Source organism: Loxodonta africana, chromosome 3 (assembly GCF_030014295.1).
Source record: "Loxodonta africana isolate mLoxAfr1 chromosome 3, mLoxAfr1.hap2, whole genome shotgun sequence".
NCBI classification, from domain to species: domain Eukaryota; kingdom Metazoa; phylum Chordata; class Mammalia; order Proboscidea; family Elephantidae; genus Loxodonta; species Loxodonta africana.
The window spans coordinates 143947750-143969349 of NC_087344.1; the positions used below are offsets into that span (position 1 = coordinate 143947750).

General features: G+C 34.5%; 1 protein-coding gene across 4 annotated transcripts in view; it reads right to left on the reverse strand.

Annotated features, from left to right (window-relative positions):
* Positions 1-332: 332 nt before the first annotated feature.
* Positions 333-21600, reverse strand: part of FNBP1L (formin binding protein 1 like) — a 112265-nt gene continuing 90997 nt past the window's right edge. For 2 of the 4 annotated variants that reach the window (XM_064282241.1, XM_010598098.3), the window contains exons 9-14: positions 20899-21102; positions 12128-12237; positions 9032-9164; positions 8566-8660; positions 4646-4794; positions 333-3201 (exon numbers count right to left, since the gene is read on the reverse strand). In XM_064282241.1, the coding sequence (XP_064138311.1) occupies positions 3023-3201; positions 4646-4794; positions 8566-8660; positions 9032-9164; positions 12128-12237; positions 20899-21102 (870 nt within the window). In that variant the 3' untranslated portion in view covers positions 333-3022. Of the gene's footprint in view, positions 3202-4645; positions 4795-8565; positions 8661-9031; positions 9165-12127; positions 12238-14812; positions 14828-19294; positions 19454-20898; positions 21103-21600 lie in introns of all 4 variants that reach the window. The other 2 variants (XM_064282243.1, XM_064282242.1) reach the window with 2 other exon arrangements.

The window sequence follows — 21600 nt, forward strand, 5'->3', positions numbered from 1 at the left end:
ATTATATAAATAACCCTGTAACGAGATTCAAAATCTAAACTTCATCGTTCACTAGCCTCAAAGGTAACACACTCTATGTCAGGTGTGTACAGTGGTGTACTTGATCTTATGAAGGCATTAACTTTGCACAACTGTCATTCGGCTTTAGTATAACTGGTCGGGCGATTCAAATAACACTGGGGAAAAATTATTAAAGCAGTCACACAGTTTCTAAAATATTGCTTAAAATCCAATAATACACAGACCATTTCACATTCTCCTCCCCTCAAAACAGTAAAGAACCAAATTAATGAAGTTTCGGTGGTACAAATGCCCCCCCACCCCCACCCCCACCCTCACCCCCAATCTTTCTATTACAACACCACTATGAAATTGGTTAGGATACAAGTCATTAACAGAACTACAGATGGGAGGCAGGACAACAGGAGCAACAAGGGCACTAACAACTATATTTACAAGTATAAACATACAGAAATTTCCATTTTACAATTAAAAGTGCACATAGATCATTACAAAGTTTCACTAAGTTTTATCTGGTTCAGACAAAAGCATCACTTGGAAACAGACTATCATTGTCAATAATCAAATGAGGACTTCATAACCCCAAATTAAAAGACAATGGGGGAGGGTCCATAAAACTTCTCTTAAAAACACTGAGTAAAGTAAAATGGACTTCGGACATGTCTTGTGTTTGATGCACACATCTGAAGACGCACCAGCGTACGTGGTAGAGCTCTCAAAGCCACCTACCAGGCTACATCGGCAGCTGCAGCAGAGCTGCAGAGCTAAAGGAGGTCGCACTGAGCTGACACACAAAGCCCTTTGTGGGATACTGCAGTGGTATGTTGGCAATCAACAGATTTAGGCACTCTAGTTTAAGGCAGCACTTGAATGGAAGCAGCTGACTTTTGCAAACAGTCCTTTGTCTTGAGGTGGTGAGTATCTTCTGTGTCTATTATGCCAGGATTTCAGCGCTGACTATAGATTCTTCCCAGACTGAGGTGCTGAAGATGTATCATGTTTCAAAGAGTTCTTTCAACTGGGCTGTAGGCTAGAGCAGAGATGTTTTCTTTTTCTTATCTTAAATACTTCAGATTCACAGACTACTTCTTCTTAATGTCAAAACTGGAATGTTTTGCAGTGGGGAAGTTATAGCAGCATACACAAATACTAGGATGGAAACATTAGTGCTGAAGATGTTTTGACAAAGCGATTTGCACTCCAAATGTAAAACAAAACACAGACATTGACAAGAACAAGGGATTCTAAAGACATGCCTGAAAAATCTAGCCCGATTACTCTAGACATGCAACAAGATGTTAAGCAAGCACGGAGGTGGCGCAGGCAGACACTGACAAATGGCAAGGACTGTAACAGACAATGGACCTAAAAGCCAATTAAAACAGAGCTGGGATGGAGACAGTCTTGCTGGGACAGCCAAATGTAAGACAAAGTTAATGACAGCTCTGCATTCTTTCTGATTTGGACATCAGTAAAGTATATGGAAAAAAAGGTCAGCCACTGTTGGCTTTTTTTTTTTTTTTTTTTTTTATAAATAATTGTGAGCCAGGAATTTAAGGATTGGTATTACAATGATTTTTTTAAAAACAATGTATGGAAATGCTAATGAAGTTAGTAAAAAAAATAACCATGTCTGCATGCACTCATGCAACTTGCTCCTCTCTCTCTTTGAGCCTGAAAATTCTAATACCCTCCCCCCAAAAGCAGCTGCATGTAACCTCCTTCAACATCTTGCCCATTCCTCAGAAACCCTCTTCAGGAACCTGTAGTCCAGGAGGAAAAAGAAAAGAACAATTACTGAAGACCTTTGGTAGGACCAAAAGGGGTGCTCAGTTCAAAGTGTCTGTCCCACATGTCTCTACAATCATGTTACAGTCAGCTCCTGAACACCAACAAATCGGAGGCATGAGCAAAAGCAAGAAACAGCCTCTTAACAGCTTCCTCACTTTATTTCCCCACAAGACTTACTCAGGACATGGTCACACAAATAGCGCTGCACAATCCTTGTGGGAAAATGCTGGAACTGACTGTACAGCTGTTTACAACAAATGTTCGTTGACATTCATTGGGAAAAAATAATCTATCCTAATAACAGATGTTTCGGTTAAAATGAGGAAAGGCCCTAAACGGTGATACAGATATTTCTCCCCAACTGAGTCGAAAAAGTTGTTTTTGTTTTAAAAGGACTTCCCAGTACTTTCCCTCCACTCAAGATCTCCTTAGTTCATTAGAATCTACTTTCCTATATATAACTGCTAAATGCTAAATAATCACTAAAGTGATATTTCCCAAAAGACATTTTCAAGATGAAAAATACAAACGTAAGATTATTTTAGAAGGAAGATTGTACATTAGTGAAAATTACTAGATCAGGGTGATTTATTTTGCACCTCGGGTCTCCTGATTAACCTACTGCTTAGATTATTTAGATTATGTGCTAGGTGCTTGTTTTCTTCCTCTAGGAAGCCAAAGTTAAAAATAGAATGGAAAATGAAAATTATTATTAAAATAAATTATTTTACTCAATCAACTATTTTCTCCCTGGAAACTACAGCTACAAATTCAAACTCCTAGAACAAACTACTCTTTTGGGAATCAGTTTCTATAGCATTTCAGAGCAGTTTTACTTATTTGATTTCACTGTAGTCACTGTGTTTTCTGACCCAACGGGAGGGAAAGCTTTTTATCTATGGATTCCTATCCAATAGACCAAATTCTACAATTTAGAAGCCAGAAAAACACAAATCCTTCACACAGACTTAAGCAGGACATAAAGCAAAAGGCATCAATTAAGCTTCACACCAACATCACTCAAACGGTAAAATGTCACGAGAACATTTTTTATGGTAGTATTCACATCTCTAAGATCAAGCCTACACTCAGCTCACATAGTGAACAATAACTCTTGGATGCCCTTTTTCTTTTTTCCAACCTGTTGAATGTGCTTTCATTTTATGTTATCTTTCTTATGTCATGCACAGCACAGAGCTGCCCGGTTAGTTTAGATATAAGTTACTGCACCTTTACTGTTTTTCTCTAAAGTTACATCTATGTAAGATGTGGGAACGTAGCCTTCTTCACCGTTCTGTCTCCGAGCTCTTGTCCATCCATCGCCTTTGTCCTCCTCAATAATGTACAGAACTTCACCTTCTTTCATTGCCAGAGTACCTTCATTGTGCCCTAGATAGGAGTTTTCATAATTCAAGCATAACTTAGGCAGTGATAATTCTGAATAAAAGTTACAAATACAACACGAAATAACATAAAATACTATCAAATTTAAATATACCTGGAATCATGAGCCCAGTGACTCTCATTACTAACAACAGATGCTAGGATGCTTTGCAGTCTACCCAATATTTCATCTACATTACACTTCATTTGAGCTGCCCAACAACCCTTTGAGGCTGGCGTTAATACCACCCTTATATAACAGATGAAGTAACTGAGCCACAGTGACATCATAAGATTTGACACGGTATTCTAACTCCTATTTCACTATTCCAATTCTCTTCCCATATTTGAGTGGTAACGCTACCTAAAAAAACCATGAGGTATGAATCAGGAGAATAGTGACAAGACAGTGAGAGAGTGCGAAGAAAGAAGGAAAGAAGATGGTTTGAGGAGAGGGCAGAAAGAAAAATACAAGTTCAACTCTGGTAATGGCAGAAGTAGAATGGTCATAGCCACAGAACACAAACTTCCTTCAAATCTTCATCAGCCTTACGGCCTCCTTTTTCCCATCCCCAGCCACTCCCAATCTGCTTAGCAGTAATAATTTTCGTAACTGAATCTTGATTTAACATATGCTAAATTCCTTCCCTACTTTCTAGATTACGTTACTGCAAGATCTTATTCAATATGTTTTTTCAGAATGAGGGGTAATTAAAGGCTTTATTCAATTTAAAAGCCAATACAATGGATGGGTGGGGAAGGACCTTAAATTATATACAATTTTACAACAACTTATTTGTGGAGGTGTTCCGCTGCTACTGGGAGTTAAGGAAAAGGACTTTTCCCAGCCCCAAAGAGGGACGGGTAACTAAAAATCGGCAATACAGAGCCACAACGCCTTACTTCTCTCACAGGGTTTGTTCTCCAACTGTCACAGAAGAAAGGATAGCAGAGCCAGAAGCTACCACATCTGTCCCTTCCTCACTTACAAGGTGGCCTACAGTCAGGATAAGGTGGTGGCATTCAGCTTGCCATCTACCTTGTACTTGTCTCAATGTCAGTCAGCTGCAAGAAGGGCATGAAGTGACAGCTACCAGCCTTCCACTTACTGACTTGGATGATGTTGAAGCTGCTTCATCTCATTGAGTACATGCAGCCATTAGTAAAATCTCTGGGGGAAATTCTGTATCGATCAAAGTTGATAATTAAATAATAGTTTGTATTAGGATGCTGATAACATAGCTAATTTTCTTTCAACTCCATGTATGGAAGAAAAGAGAAATCCTCTATAAATCTAATTGAGTTGAAACAAAAGTATTCATACTAATGAACTGGGATTATAATTCTCTGACAATGTATTATTTAGCTGAGGACACTAAAGGCAGTGAGTCCATACATTTAGATATTCAGAAACCAATCTTATTGAGTACATGTATTAAGAAAATCATACCATCAAAAGGGTAGATAGCTTTGCAGTGTCCAATAGCAGGCAAAGGATCGTCATCTTCGAATTCATCATCAAACTCATTGTGGTGACCGTGCTGCTGGGGTGGCCCACGGACTTCCTGGTTTGCATCATCCGTGTAACTTCCCTCAGGACTATAAAACATAAAGTTATCTTCGATCAAGTATCATCCACATGGAAACTCTTTATATTACCTACAAGTTGATCTCCTCAGGATCAAATCAAGGAATCAAGCATCAATGACAGGATTCTAAATTAAGCCCTTATTTTCTATTTTCTTAAAAGTTAATTATATAAATTGCTTCTAATACAAAACACTTCACTGAATGTCCTGAAATAAAAAAAATAAAAAGATTACAATGCTCTAGACACATAGCACCTACTCAGTAAATGTGTCTCACTATCACTGGGACCAGAGATAACATTAAAAAATGCAGTAGACCCTTGTCTCTCATTATCCAGTGTTCATCTCCCCTTCTTTTGGCAAGAAAACCCTGACATTCCTTAGGGAAACATCCAGACCCACGTTCAGTTCACAGGCTTCAGATGGAGTTGCTTCTGTCCTGGCTCCAGAGGGGCCATCAGAGCATAGCACTAGTATGGCTAAAGTGAACAGTTCACAAGTAGGCCTGTAACCCAACCAGACAGAAAGATGCACAGAGCCTTCTGTTTGAGGCCGTTAGACGAGAAGCTCACTCCCTTTTCCACTGGACTTGAGCCTGGAGGAACATAAGCCTGGAGTTTGGAAGATCACCACATGGAACCTTACAATGAAGCCAGCACAGGGGCAGGCAGAGCTGTGAGATGAAGAGAAACTAAATCCTGAGGATATCATCTGAGCTCCTAGATCAAGCGCTCCTTGAAATCAGCCAGTGAAGCCCCCTTTTAGTACAAGCCAGCACGAGTATTCATTCTGTTACTAAAAACCATGAATCTGAACTAATGTAGAAAGTTAATTTCCAGTTAATCATGTTAACAGGGAAATTAGTAATTAAAAAAAAAAAAAAAAACGGCAGATAATCTGAAGGCATCTTATTTGTGTTTTAATTTTTTTAAATCAGAGAAATAATGTTAATAATTTTGCTAAAAAGATCAAGTGAGTGAATAAGATTTTAGTAATAATTTCAAAAATCTACAAAATTAGGTTTAACAGCACTTTCAGCAAGCCTGAAGCTATGCTTAGATAAACATGTGCCAGAGACTTTACATTCTTTTAATCTAGGTTTTACCTAGTAACAAAAATTAGTATATTGTGTGTACCTCATGATATACTGAAGATATACACTGTTACAAAAAGTGGTAAGACGGAAGGAAAGAAAAGGATAAGCAGGAACTAACACTGTCAAGCACATATTATTGCCAGGTGCTGTATTACTAGGTGCTTTATGGTCATTATTTTATTTATTACTAACAACCATATATGCTGGCTATTTTAATTTCCATTTTAGGAAAGTGAGACTCAGAGAACATTAAAAATGAACTTGCTTTGCCACAACAGATGGACCCTGACAGAATGAGAGAAAAATGTGGAAGTGAATCTCAACTTCCTTAAAAAAAAAAAAGGCAGATTTACTGGACTGGTTGAGACTAGAGAACTCCCCGCAACTACTGCCCTGAAATCCTCTTTAAACCTTGAACTGAAACTAGCCCCTAAAGTCATCTTTTAGCTAAAAAACAGACTGGCTCACAAAATAAAAAATATCACCCACAAATGCTGTGATCCTTTTAAAAAGCATCTATATGTGACCAAATGGTCAACAATTACTTTAAAACAAAGATGAGAATGTTAAGGGGGCAGGGAAACTAGATTAACGGAAATGGAGCAACCAGAACAGAAATACTGTGAATGTTCACGAATTGTGAAGAATGCAACCAATGTCACTGAACAATTTGTACAAAATTCGTTGAATGTGAATCTAAACCTTCACCAAAAACACAAGAAAATACTAGCTTAAAAAAAATAATAAACTTGCTTTAAACTAATGTCCACAAAAAAAGCCTGCACAGGAATGTTTATAGCAACTTTATTCATAATTGCCAAAACTTAGAAGCAACCATGATGCCCTTCAGTAGGAGAATGTTTAAACAAAATGTGATACATCTACACAATAAAGTTATTATTTAGCAACAAAAACCAGTGAACTACAACAAGTTACAAAAAGACACGGAAGAATCATAAATGCAGACTGCTAAGTGGAAGAAGCCAGTCTGAAAAAGCTACACACTGTATGATTTCCAACTATATGACAATCTGGACAAGGCAAAACTATAAAGACAGTAAAAAGATCAGTGGTTGCCAGAGGCTGGGGAGGAGGGAAGATGAAGAGGTGAAACACAGGGCATTTTAGGGGAGTAAAATTCTTCTGCATTCAATTGGTCTCAACCCACCTGGATCAAAGGAGAATGAAGAACACCAAGGACACAAGGCGATTACGAGCCCAAGAGACAGAAAGGGCCACATGAACCAAAGACTACATTATCCTGAGACCAGAAGAACTAGATGGTACCCGGCTACAACCGATGACTGCCCTGACAGGGAACACAATAGAGAACCCCTGAGGGAGCAGAAGAGCAGTGGGATGCAGACCCCACTTAATGGTCTAACTGAGACTAGAAGGACCACGGTGGTCATGGCCCCTAGACCTTCTGTTGGCCCAGGACAGGAACCATACCCAAAGCCAACTCTTCGGACATGGATTGGACTGGACAATGGGTTGGAGAGGGATGCTGGTGGGGAGTGAGCTTCTTGGATCAGGTGGACACTTGATACTATGTTGACATCTCCTGCCTGGAGGGGAGATGAAAGGGTGGAAGGGGTTAGAAGCTGGCGAAATGGACACGAAAAGAGAGTGGAGGGAGAGAGCAGGCTGTCTCATTAGGGGAAGAGTAATTGGGAGTGTGTAGCTAGGTGTATATGGGTTTTTGTGTGAGAGACTGACTTGATTTGTAAACTTTCACTTAAAGCACAATAAAAATTATTTAAAAAAAAAAACTTCTGCATGATAATGCAATAGTTGACATACGACACTATACGTTTATCAAAACCCATAGAACTGTACAACACAAACAATGAACCCTATAATAAAGTTAATAATAATACATCAGCATTAATTCATCAATTGTAACAAATGTATCACATTAATAAAACCAAAACCCGTTGCTGTCAAGTCCAACTTATGGCAACCCCATGTGTATAAAATGTTAATAACAGAGACTATGTGAAGAAAGAAGAGGGAATATTTGGGGACTCTGTACTTCTCACACAATTTTTCTATAAATCTAAAACTGTTCTAGAAAACAAATTGAAATGAAAAAAAATAAACTTAAAAAGAAAAAGAACTTGCTGAAATTACACTGTAAGTAGTAAACCAAGATTTAAGGTCTCTCAAATTATTCTCTAAGATGAATCTTAAATTTTTTTGAATTTTATTATGAAAAAAAGATACATTATACCAAATGGGGGAAACGTCATAACCAGTATGAAAACACAGAAACTTAACAGGATACCTTTTGGAAGCTCTGGTCCAAATTAACAACATATATTATTTTCTTTCACAGAACTCTGAATATTTTGACAGTGAATTTTTTCTTCGGCATAAGCTACTCGACTCCACCTATACCTGAAGAGAATCTTCCCATGCCTGAGGAGCAAGCCTGTGCCTCCTTCTCACCTCTGTTTCTGGATGCATGACATGCTACAATTAAACAGCAGTATGAAAGTTCATACTTTCCTGCAGCTACTGCTAAAGAAACAGAAAAGCACTTAGGTTCAAAAGACTGAGATTATTAAAAGCCAAACTTGTTAAATTAGGGAGGAAGAAAAAAGAACTGCATGAAGTTTAAGACAAAAGGATGGGAAAAGTTTGGGGGAAAAGAAGAAATACAAGTAACATGCAAAAAATGACCTTTCTCGTCCCTGTGTTACAAGATGATTTATGTCACTGCTGTGTCTTCTGTCTCCTCTCCCACCTGTTTTGCCTTCAACTTCAGAAAGCCAAGCCTTAGGAGGAAAAAAAGATAACTGAGCTCAATAAATATTTTTAAAAGCTCACACATTTAAAATATGCTTTGAGTTTTTATAATTATGTATTTCTTAGAGAAGAGGAACTGATTCCAATTTAGTCAATGATCAACATTATAGCTGACAAAAACAGTATGTTTAATTTTATATAAAGGCTTAAATTAAAAAAAAAAAAAACTTCAATGAAGGATTAATTCTAAAGACTATATACCATAATGACACCTTACTTTTAGATCATAAGCCCTATAATTTAATAAATATTTGAAAGTAATTGTAGCAAAAACCAATCTATCATAATGAAGTTTATGAAGACAAATTTATCTTATATAATTGCTGAATAACAAACCAACCTCATTCTTGTGGATGTCCATTCGCAGGCGGTCAATGTTACTCATGGTCTCTGCTAATTTGGGCTGTAAGCTCCCAGGATCCCCCATTTGTGGGTTCTTCTCATACACATCTTTCATTTTGTTGAGGGCATCTCTAAAGGGGAGAAGGGAACCAGAGAATTAAGTACTCACTTCGTATGCTTCCGGATAAAAGAGTTTCATTTGATTTTGGGGACTCACATGCAGCCAAATCTTAAATACAGTCATAACTCTTTTAGTCAAACATTACCTGATTAAAGACAATCTGGATAAACTAGTAATTGTAATTTATGAAGAAAGTCCTTTAAAAGATCTGAAATATCACCTGCCCCCCCCCCAAAAAAGTCACTTCTCATTTCTTGCTTCCTAAATGATATCTATATACATACACATCTATCCAATACAGAAGTTTAATCAAGGGTTGGAAGAATATTCCCGAATATTCTCAAACTCATCATGTTCCAAATCAAACATTATGTTCCCACCCAGTCATATTATTCCACCCTCTTCCTTATCTCAGTTCAAAGCATCATCGTCGTCCTACTCATCTGTGCTAGAAATAGGAATGTCAACTTTAACTTGCCCCTCTTCCTCTAAATTCAGTCATTTGCAGTTCCTCTTAAACCATTCGCCTCTTCTCTAATCATATTACAATAGATTATACCTCAATAAACTCTCCTTAATTCTAATATCTGACACTACTGACTAATGCTCCTTTATGCTCTTCCTCAGGGCCAGATTAAGGCATGTGAGGACCCTAAACACTGATCCTCGTGGTGCCCTCCCCGACTTACTCACCCAGCCAAACAGGATATGTGAGTTATATATACGTGTGTGTGTGTGTGTGTGTGTGTGTGTGTGTGTGTGTCTAACATCTTCAGGTGATTCTCATTAATGCATCTCTAGTCTTCTTTCTCTCATAAAGCTCCAGATTCACAGTTCCAAAACCCAACTGAACACTTCCATATGGATTTTTCATAATCAACATAAATCCATCTTTACCCCCAAATTCATTTTTTTCTCACTGTTTCAATGAACTCTTTATCTACTCAGTTTCCTGAGCTATAAACTTTTTTTTTTTTTTAAACTCCTCCACTTTTCTCAGAAATCAACCAGGTAAAAAGGCTAACCCACTAATGCCTTTGAAATTATTCTCAAATTTACTCCTTTCTATTTCCATGTCCTAATTTAGGTTCTCATCATCTCTTACCTGGATTATTAAAAAGTCCCCTAACTGATCTCTCTTCCTCCAATCTCTTTCCCATTTACTCGACTCTTCACACGGCTTTCAATTACCTTTCTTTAGAATACAGAGGTGATAATATCACCCCCTCTCTCAACAACTTTTGGCAGCTCCCCATACCTATGGAACGCCATGGAAAAGCATTCAACACTTTTTATAATTCATGCTATACCTTTTTATCATTATCTTCTGCCATTCCAATCCACATAATTTCTAATCGAGTCTCCCTGGATTAGAGCTGATTCCAGGTCATGGCAAGAACATTTACATTTCTGTGGCTTTTTTTCCCCGCCCCTTTTCCCTGAATGTTACTACTCCTGCCCCCCCCCCCCCCTTCTTTAACTGGCAAAATCTTCTTCCATCAAGGTCCAATTCCAATGCTCTGGAGACAAACTGGCTAGTGTTTGGATGTCAACTCTGATATTTACCATCTTAGACAAATTATATATTTATTTGACTCTGTTTATTTATATACAGAAACAACCACCTCAGAGAGCTATTTTGAAGAATTCAATGACATACACCATGTAAAATGCCTAGCTCGGTGCCTAGTACCTAATAATCCCTCCAAAAACATTACTGTCCTATGCCACTACTCTCCCTCTTCCCTAACCCCGTTCCAGTGAAGTCTTTCTTAAATTACTCCAGTAGAAAGAAACTCATCATTCTTTCCTCTAGGTTCCCCTTTAAAAAACCAAATCAGCTGTCATCAAGTTGACTTCAACTCAAAGCAAGCCCACGTGTGCCAGAGTAGAGCTGCGCTCCACGGAGTTTTCCAGGGCTGTGATCTTTCAGAAGTAGATCGCGGGGACTTTTTCCTGAGAAGCCTCTGGAAAGGCTCCAACCACCAGCCTTTCAGTTAGTAGCCAAGTGCTCAACTGTTTGCACCACCCAGGAACTACTGACATTTTATTTACACATCAATTAGCCAGCCATTGCAATTCAGTTTGTGTAAAACTTAATTGTTTTAGAGTCTTCTTTTCCCAAAACTAGAATGTGAACCTCTTAGAATCAGGAACTATGTTTTATTCATTTTTATATCTTCTATAGCCCTGACATAGTTTATTACATATGGTAAATACCAAATATCAGATTAAATTTTATAATTTTCCAGAGAGTACATGTTGCTCTAGTAAGAAATATTTTGACTTTAAAAACTGTACTAATATTGCAATATTTAATTTATGATCATACCTGATACACAATTCTCTACCTGATACACAATTCTCTACATCAAAACTGCCATTGTTCATGTTAGAGTTGAAGCCCCAATTTTATCTTTACTGTAGACAATAAGCCACCAATCCATTGTAAATAGCCCTTTCATAGCTCTTCTACCTTAATTAAAAATATAGACCTAAAAAGACATTTTTGCTAAAAATAAACAAAAAAAATCTTAAAGCTGTAAGTGAACAAACACGAAGCAAAGAGTAATCAAGCACTGTTTGCCAACATGTTTTGTTGCAAACAAAATTAGAGCCTCAGGTTGCTATTAAACTCAGTTAATACAAAAGGAAAATTTATCAAAGTGTAGGAGGTGGCTAGTGTTGGTTTAACTATTCCTGATAATGAATCACCAAGCTGTTTTGCAAATTTTTGAAAGGCACACATAGACACTATTAGCATCTAATAAAAATCAGCAACTAAAATTCCCTAACATGTCATTTTTAATTGCAACATGGCTACCATGAAATTTTTCGAATTTAGGAATATATTTTCCCCTCAAAAGATATTTCAACTACAATGTATGCTTTTTAAACCTTATATATGTCACATTTAAACACATCATTCAAAGTAGACCCTGAAAGGAATAATAATGGTAGAGAGGAAAATACTTTTGGTCTGATTCTTTTTGTAGTTCTCTGTTAAGTTCATCAATGCGTTGCTGTAGTTTTTTACGTCTCTGTTCTGGTGGTAGATGACTGAAATCTTCTAGTGCTGGACCCTGAAAAGGGAATCTGTATCATTATAAAAGACATTTTCAAGAAAAAAAAATTTTTTAATAAATCGACAATATAAAAATTCAAATTAGCCCCAATCCATTAAAAAAAAAAAACTACGTAAATGTGTGTGTACATTAATTCAAACAACTGAATTAAAGAAACAGTTCAAATTTCAGTCATTTTATAAAACAATGACACAGAAGAGGTAAAAAAAAAAAAAAAAAATCACCAGATACAGAACTGGTAACGACCAGTATCACATCATTTTCAAGTCTCGGCAGAGTTAAAATGAATACCTACGAACCTTCTTACAGCAACAACAACAACATGGAAACACATGACATTGCTCATTTATACAAAAAACTATTTTATATATAACATATCACCACATTCCCAAATCAAACCCATTGCTATGACATTCAGAATATTACAAATATTCAAACTGAAAATAAGAGTTTATATAATTTCAGTTCAGTAAGCAACTTACCTCATAAAGGGAATCTAATTAATAAAATATACTTTACATTGCATATAGTCTTTGAAAGGTTAGTTTAAACCATTACTCAGAATCAAAACATATCTGATCATTAAAAAAAAAAAGAACTATCCACTGAGTGAAATGAAAGTAGAAATTATATTCCAATATGGAGTCTACTTTCACTTATCCTTTTGTACAACCAAATAACATAACCTCAGTTGTTTCTGAAAGAAAGGTATAATTCTTCTTTAGGAAGGATGCTTGATGTTTGAAAATTTTTAATGCTTTGATATTTAAGAAACTATGAAATTTAAGAAAAAGTACCAGCATTTGGATATAAAACCCTGACTTAAATTATGTCTTTCTCCTCTTAAATGTTATTATTTCCCTTAAATGTTATTTTAATCAGCTACTTTAGCTTATGCTATTAAAGATTACTCAATAGAATCAATGTTACCAACTATTGATTCCATTTAATATACTTGTATTTACTTAAGTTTTTATATGCTCCAAAAATTGATGACATCATACTTCATTTTTCTTTTCCAAATGTTGATTTTAAAAATATACAACCACAATTTTTAAAGTGTTGCTGAAATGAACCCCAAAACAAATGTACATGGGCACTCTTTTCTTTGGGCCACTTATGTCTATAACATATTGCAAATAGCTTTATTTCACCATCTATAAGAATGCTTTACTTATACAAAAAGAGAGAGAGAGAGGAAAAAAAACCTCACTTTTAAGAGGAGCCATAATCAAGTGTAACATTTAATTCATAACAGAATTCCTAGAATCTATCCCCAGTGGTATGCACATTATGGGCATTCGACAAGCCTGACTAGAAAAAGTAGGGCATGCTAAGTCTGTTTGTTTTTTTCATCTTCCAGTCCACAAAGAATAAAAATCTGTCAGTCAGGCAAATCTGACCTAAATAAAGGTATAGTAGAATTTTCTATATGAGGTACCTCTAAATTTACTGGTCAATTCTCAACATAAATTGTCAGATTTAATCCAATTTGGGGTACAGGTTTTGAAACTATTACAATATGTGCCAAAGATAAAACTTCCTCATTTATATTTAAAAAAAAAAAAATTCCAAAAGTTTTGAAAAGTTATTTAATGAAATTAAATTTATTTCAACACTTTTTTTGGTAATACAATAAAGTCATCAAGTCACCATTACCTACAAGTAAATTGTCCAGATTTCCATTTATCCCTAGTCAAACCTTGTTCTCAAGTTTATTAAAATATCTTAGCACTTGCACTTTTAATACCCCATTTTGACATTATAACATATTCTTACATAGAATATGAGAATTACACTCATTCTACTTCTTCTGGATGTAAGAAAAGCCCTCTGAGGTATTTAACAACCTCTCCTGCTACAAGGGAATTCATAAAGGACCAATTGCAACAGTCTGAAAGAGTGGTCTATTTTCCAAAAAAAAGAGAAACTACATAAGCACCAATAATTTATGGGTCAAGTTTTCATAATGTAATTCCATTAATTTGGTTGAAATAAATGTACACAGGAACATTTCAAACACACACACACATACACACACACAACTTTAGATTATCTGTGCTTCTGTTCTCTTTCAACAGTGCAAAAACTATACACATATATAGCACCAACTCCATAATGAAATTGGTAGGAAAATTATCTTTACTTTCGGAAAAGTAATGATTCTTGTGATAAACTAAAAATCAAATTTATAAGCTTTTCTTGAAGGGGGTATAAGAATCATTTTTGTTAAATTTCTCTTCTGCGTAAAACTTAAACTTCTGTTCTACCATGAAACTTTAAAAATAATATTTAACAATAATTTTATTCTCTTCTCTAACATGACAAGGACTCTACCCAATAACATTTAAGAATTTAATGGGTTGACTACAGTTAACCACATTATTTTCAAATCTTGTAACATCAAGAGATACTGGTATATGCTAAAATATGGATTAAATTATAAAAAGAAAAAACACATACAAGGTGAAAATGTGTAGATGTACTCTGCAGCTTGTTTTAAATTAAACAAAACAATGTTTTGAGATTACTTAATGTTGGCATAATATAGAGATCAGCACATAGGGCTTACCATCTTCACCGACCACTGAATAGTTCAATGGAAAACAGAAAGAAATGGTAAATTATTCACATGAATAATAATACAGAAGATGCAATAACCTATATTTTTTTCACAATATTAAAATAAATCATGTACATTTCACAATCCAAATAATTATGCCAGAAAAACAATTTTAAGCACATTTTGGGAAAGTAAGAAGCTTGCAAAAAAAAGCATACACTGATGATAATGGGCAGATATTTTCTAATTTTAACTAATTAAAACTCAAAAGGAAATGGTAATCATTCTTTCGGTAATGCATTTTTTCTTTTAAGAGAACTTTTATGTAAATAGATTTTACTTATATAGCTCTTCATTCTCAAAATACTAGTACTTGAAAAGCTGAATATGAAAGCTCTAATATTTGCCATTTTAAAAGAAATCCTATGTGAAATATTGAGAAATGCAATAAGCAAAATACCATTATCTGAATTTTTATAGTTCAAACTATGGTTCTGAATTTAAATGTGTCATAATTAGGTGAGGGAAACATTTATACTTTCGTAGTTTTAGGTTTGTTTTTTATCATCAAAATAATTAATAAATGAGTTACCCAGATTCAAGTTTCCCACAGTATTTCCTAAAAGACACAAAGATACAGGTTGAACTTCGCTTTAAAAATAAAGATTCTATTTTTCAGTTTTTATTCTTAAATCCATGTGCTCAAAAAAGCAACACTAAAAATAAAGCCTTAATTTTTAGAAAGTTAAGATTTATTCTCTCTGAAAACATGAAATGACACACATTCTGAAGAGAGCAACCAGCGTGCTCGCACATACGGTATATATACCACATGCGTAATGGACCCACGTCCGTGTTCTGTGGGTTAGTAGGATTCTGAAACTGGCAGCACTGCATCTACAGCTATAGCAACTTAAACCACACAGGCGCACAAACACAGACACCACGCGCACACACACGTTCTCCTGCCCAGAACCGGCAGTGGAGATTTACAAAGTTAATCTTCACACTGATCACATTTGGTGTTGTAAGCCTCTAAAAAATTTTTTATTTTTCCCTGTTTTCTAAATCATGATGTTTTAGAGAGGGTCGAGGGATGTCAGGCAGAATTTTACATAAAAAATATGAACGAATTTTAATAAATATCTGACAAAAATATCTACCCCTTATCTATGATGAATTGGCCATATGTATAAATGGTCATGACGATAAGAAAAGATGACATTTGTTATCCATTATCTTTCCAAATTAAGCTTAACATTCTTTAGACTGTCAGTAGTTTCAGAAAACAAAAAGCACAACTTGTTTCGCTACGTATGACAAAACACCTGCTGAGGAAATAAAGAAGGTTTAAAGACAGATATTCACTGTCTTCATTAAATGTTACCAAAACAAAATTATATATGAACAAGAAACAAAATACATAATATATTTGAATTTGGTGTGTCTTATATGATAATTTTCATCAGTGAAATTTCTAAGTGATGCAAATTATATTTTTCATTTCTATATTAACATATTTTAGAGAAAACATTAAGATAACTATGGCTGAAATAAATGTTTCATTTTTCAGCTAAGCTAGCTTTCTTATTAATTAGAAAATAAATTTACAGTCATTAATCTCAGATTTGGGGATACAAAAAATCAAGTTCTTTATAAAAACACTACATTTTTTGGCCTTTTTTTGAAAAAGAAATACATGGTCAATACAAAAAAATCTTGCTCTCACACACAATTATCATGACTATACCTAGAAATTTTCATATACGCACTATACCTTAGTAAACAAACAATGGAGCTAAAAAAGAGTGTCAGTTAAACAATTAAAATTATTAGCTGTTATTTCATTTAAACACAGGCCAAAATCCTGAGAACTGTACTCTGGAAAGAAAAGCTTAGAAGAACTTGGAGCTCATAATTATTACTAATTTAGACATAAACACAGATTTACTGCCAGATAAATCTGTTACTTAAAAAAAGGTACTCAGTGAACTACTCAGTGAAGCTCAAATGAAGCAGTTACATTAGTGTGTATATTAACTGGCTAAGTTTAGGTATGCCCCCAAATATCCATTAAAAGTTACAATCTGAAGTCACAGAAGGAAATTATACTCTTGGTCCCTCAGAAAAGTTCTAATGGTAACACTGTTAAACTAAAAAACAGTAATCCAATATTTTTCATATCCTTTCTGTTAGTGGGAACCATACATACTAATCTTTCTTTAAAAAAGTTTTTTTTGTTGTTTTAGAAAAGACAAAAAATAGGTATCTAAGAAAAAAACCTCCAACAAAAATAGCCTAAAAACAACAGTTTCCGAATAGAATGGTAAAACTTAGCTTTAAGAAGTCTCAAGACTTATTTTGCAAGCTTAATGGACTGAAAAATACATTCTAATCCATGTAAAAACTCATAAATTGGCTTATTAAAGCATATCTTCCTCCTTTTTCTGATTTGCCTATATTGAGAAAACTCTTAAGTGGAAGGAAAACATCTATATGAGTTAATTTTGAAATAATATCTAGTACACTACCAAGTACCAAACAAAACAGAAAGAAATTTCTCAACTCCAAAGTTGTTATAAGCCTTCCACCCTGCTTCATCCCCCAATCCCCTAGCTCATCTGTCATTCTATCTTGCATGGAAACTAATGATGAAACTGGGAGGGTTCTGGCCTTCTACAAAAATAGGCCCCTATAAAAACAATGTATTAATATTTAGGATTAAAGAAATATATGAAAATAAAACAAATAATGACCAAGCAAACAGTGTTAAGCTCTGCAGTTGTACCCATGAACTTACTCAGTAAGAATAAAGATGCCACACATTTAAGTGTCTCTCTCAAGGGTTCACAGCTCTACCTGCCTAAACTGTTTTTCTATAGGATTACATTTACTTCATAACCCTATGACTATAACAGTACTATGACTGGGCCTGGCAGACTCAATATGTAGGATGCGTAAACCATTACAAAAGTATGACAACAAAGTAGTAATTTCTCATAATAATTTATATAACAACACAATATTTAGTGTTGTCTAAACTGACTTACAGAAGCAACATGGGAATTAATTGTCCCCTCATAATTCAGGCAATAGTAATCTGAAATATGATTTCTTAAAGTCTTTCAAACAAGTGTTAAAGGCTTTTAAAAGTGATTACAGGCACCCTGTAATGCCTGAGGTATACTATAGGCTTATCCACAGAGACTTTTCAAAATGTCATCAGTTACCTATACTATCATCCACATACAGAATTAGGTCAATAGAAGACAAAAGTAAGTCCAAAAAAGGACCCGCTGCATTACTGAACACCATTTAAGTCTGTCATTTTCGTGGAAATGTAAATAATAAAGCAATCTTGCCCTAAATTAATATATCTTGTGCTACGTGTGGCCAAAAGAGAAACCCAACTGATGCAATTTGAAGACAGGAAGGGCTACAAAAAGTAAATGAGAAATGAAGGGAGAAAGAAAGGATAGACGGGAGGGAGAAAGGGAGGAAGGGAAAGAGAGAATCCAACTATAATGAAGGTATCTGTTGATGATTATACTTCTTATGACATTGGTAGAATCTGATTTCTTATCTGCAGCCTATCATACCTTTGTTTTTCATATGCCCAAACAAATCTTACGAATGTCTCTAAATTATGAGCTGTGAATATTTAAAATGTGCTCTTAAATTAAATCAAACATAAGAGAAAACAGCCTCACTAACATAATGGAAAAACACTTATTTATTCCTTAGTAGTATAATTTTTTCTAAGAAAGAATATAATATTTGCTTTTTACTATTCTAAAAATTTTTATTTGCAGAGTGGTGTCAGGAATGAATAAATGCTAAAAGCTAGCCACTTTTTAAAAACAGAATAAATGAAAAATTCTGGTAAAAAAAATTTACCTTTTTTTAATCCAAGAAAACAAATTCCAAGTAAACATTACTTAATAAATCTAGTGTTTTTATAGGCTTTACAATTTACAAAGTACCTTCTAATATATTATCTTAATTCAATCCATAAACAATCTTGATATTTAACATGCTTATCTTTTAATTTTTTATTAGCTACTGGAAATTGTGTTTTATTGCTTCTAAAAGTAGGGCAATTAAAATTGAGCTTAATATTGTTACTGTCGGCAAAACAGTATTTTATAAATTGGCAGAAGTATTTGCGACAAATTACTGAAAGTCTTAAAAATGTAAATACATTACAAGACAATGGCGGACATATGATTTCACAAAAACAAAAACAAAAAATAGCTAAAATATGATTGTACCCAGCACCCTCTTTATAATACCATTCTTTTATGGTTGAATATTTCAAATGTTATAAAGAGGAGTTGTTTTTTAACTTGAGGGCAGCTATACTTAATTCTGTGGTTTTTTTTTTAACTATGTGTTTAAAGGAGAGAGCCTTATAATGAGGGTGGAGAGTATTAAAAGCCACACTACACACACAATAGGCCATCATGCATTTTAACCCATTATTAAACTTACCCCTCTTTTGAGGCTTCTGAAAGAAGGAATTCTGGGCTTCCCTGTTTTTATTTCATTCATACAATAATGCACAGGCTCAATGGAGAATGTGAGAAACTGGGACCCGTTAGGAGTACTGGATGTGAATAAACTAGTAGGGGTTAAGGGTGGGGACTGAGGCTAATATGGAAATAAAGAAAGGAATCAATAAGCCAAATGTGCAGTTTTTTCCTAAATGAAAATTCTATTTTTGGCAACATACCTCTCATAGAATATACCTCAAAGTTTTCTATAAAAATGTTATAAGAAGGTTAACATAAGTTTTGCCAAAGGCTCATTTTAAAAAGTCAGATTTACTTTAAAAAATGTACCACTGCATTTGATCATTTCTTATAAACTGAGAGATTAGAGATACAGAATACACAAATTATAACGTTAGAGAGAGAAATATGACCTAGATAAAAATTGTTCTTCTAATTTCTGGTTCGTTACACTCAGTGCATACTTGTTGGGAGACAGAGGCCACAGCCACGGCTGAAACAATCTGAACGGCAATGTCATATGTAAAATAATACAACCGCAACTGACTGCCAGGCACAGCCAAAAACTTTTCATTAAATTTGTGGCCTTCCTCTCAGGCTGCTTCTATTTCATCCTGATTTCAGTATTCCTTATATTTCTAAGCTTTCCTCCCTACTCTGATCTGACTGGGAAAGGTCTCATCTCGACTTCTCTCAACTGGGCAATTTCATTAAAAACATGAATAAAGCTTGAGTTAAGTACAATTGTGCCTTTAAGGATATTTAGAGGTATATTATAATTTGAGTTAGATTTTAATTTTATCTACTCCCATATATCAAGATCATGAAAAATAATTAAAATAATCAAGCATACTTTATAAATAATAAATACAGAACAGCAGATTACAAGTATCTATTTATCCTCCTTACTACACAATCACTAAATTGCCAAGAAAGATAAAACACTTATCTATCCCATTTGCTTGCCTTCTGAGCTAGATTTACCTATTTAAAATAAACAGCTTATCAAAAAAAAGAATAAAATATAAATAGCCAGTCAAAAGGTGGGTTCTAACAAGAGCGAAATTCTCATAGCAGAGGATCTTTTTTTAAACTTCAATTAACCAAGAACCTTAAATTCTTCCCATTAAAACTTTATATGGATGATAAAAATAATTTTACTAGTATGATCTAGAAGACCTAATTTGACATTTACCATGCTGTGAGCAATTTATTATTGCTCATTCATTCCAATTGAGAATCGTAAATTTTAGTCGTCTTTTAGTAGGATCATAAAGTTTCCTTAGAAATCCTGACTGAAACTATATATAAACAAAATTTCAAAAGCATATAATTTAAGTAGATATTAACAAATGATTTAATATTCTTATTATAGTGGTGGCCAAATGTTATATCCAGTAATATTTTTTATTCTTAAGTATAAAACTGTTTCCTAACAAGTAAGAAGTTAATTGAATCATTCAAATTGAAAATATTTATCCTCCATTAACAGTAAATCATTATTCATTCAATACCTACATTGGTTTAACTGACATAGTAAAAAACAAAAACCTGATTAGCATGTAAGAATGTTATGACTTTTACCTTTGGCTTCTTTCCAAAGAGCCACAACTTGCCCTTGGCCTTTCCTACTGTGGTTTTGGCATCCATCTTCCCACTTTCCTGTTTGGATGCACTGATAGTCCCATCAGAAATGGTTCTATAAATATGCTGACTGTAATCTTCAAATGGAAAGTCTCCTGGAGGTTCAAATCCAGACTTGAAGGAGTCTACCACCATTTGAGAGTCCTGTAAACAAGAAACATTAAGTTTTAAAACTATTTACTACTCATAATACTACATTAGCTGTCCAAACTTTACCACTACAAGAAAACAACAAATAAAAATTTAAAGAAATAGTTCTATAATAATCATTAAAGGTTTAAAGTGAATGATTTCATCTGTGAATTTGTAATAAACCCTAAATATTTTAATTCCCAAAAGAAAGATATACAGCTTATAAACAAATATCACTTTATTAATCTGTAATATTCATAAAATGTTTTCACTCAGTATATGTTTAACCCAGTGAAGTTCAACTGAGGACTAACTGGCCAATAAGAAAAGGCCTAACTGACAAGAAGCACGTGAGAAAAAATTCTGAGAGGTTTCAAAGAAAAAAAGGCTTTGCCTTAAGGGATGGCCTTTGTTTGGAACAGCAGAAAGTACATCTAAATTGTAAAAGCAAGTAACAGACCAGTAGAAAAGTTTTCACTCATCTAAAGGGTGAACATAAATAAAATATAC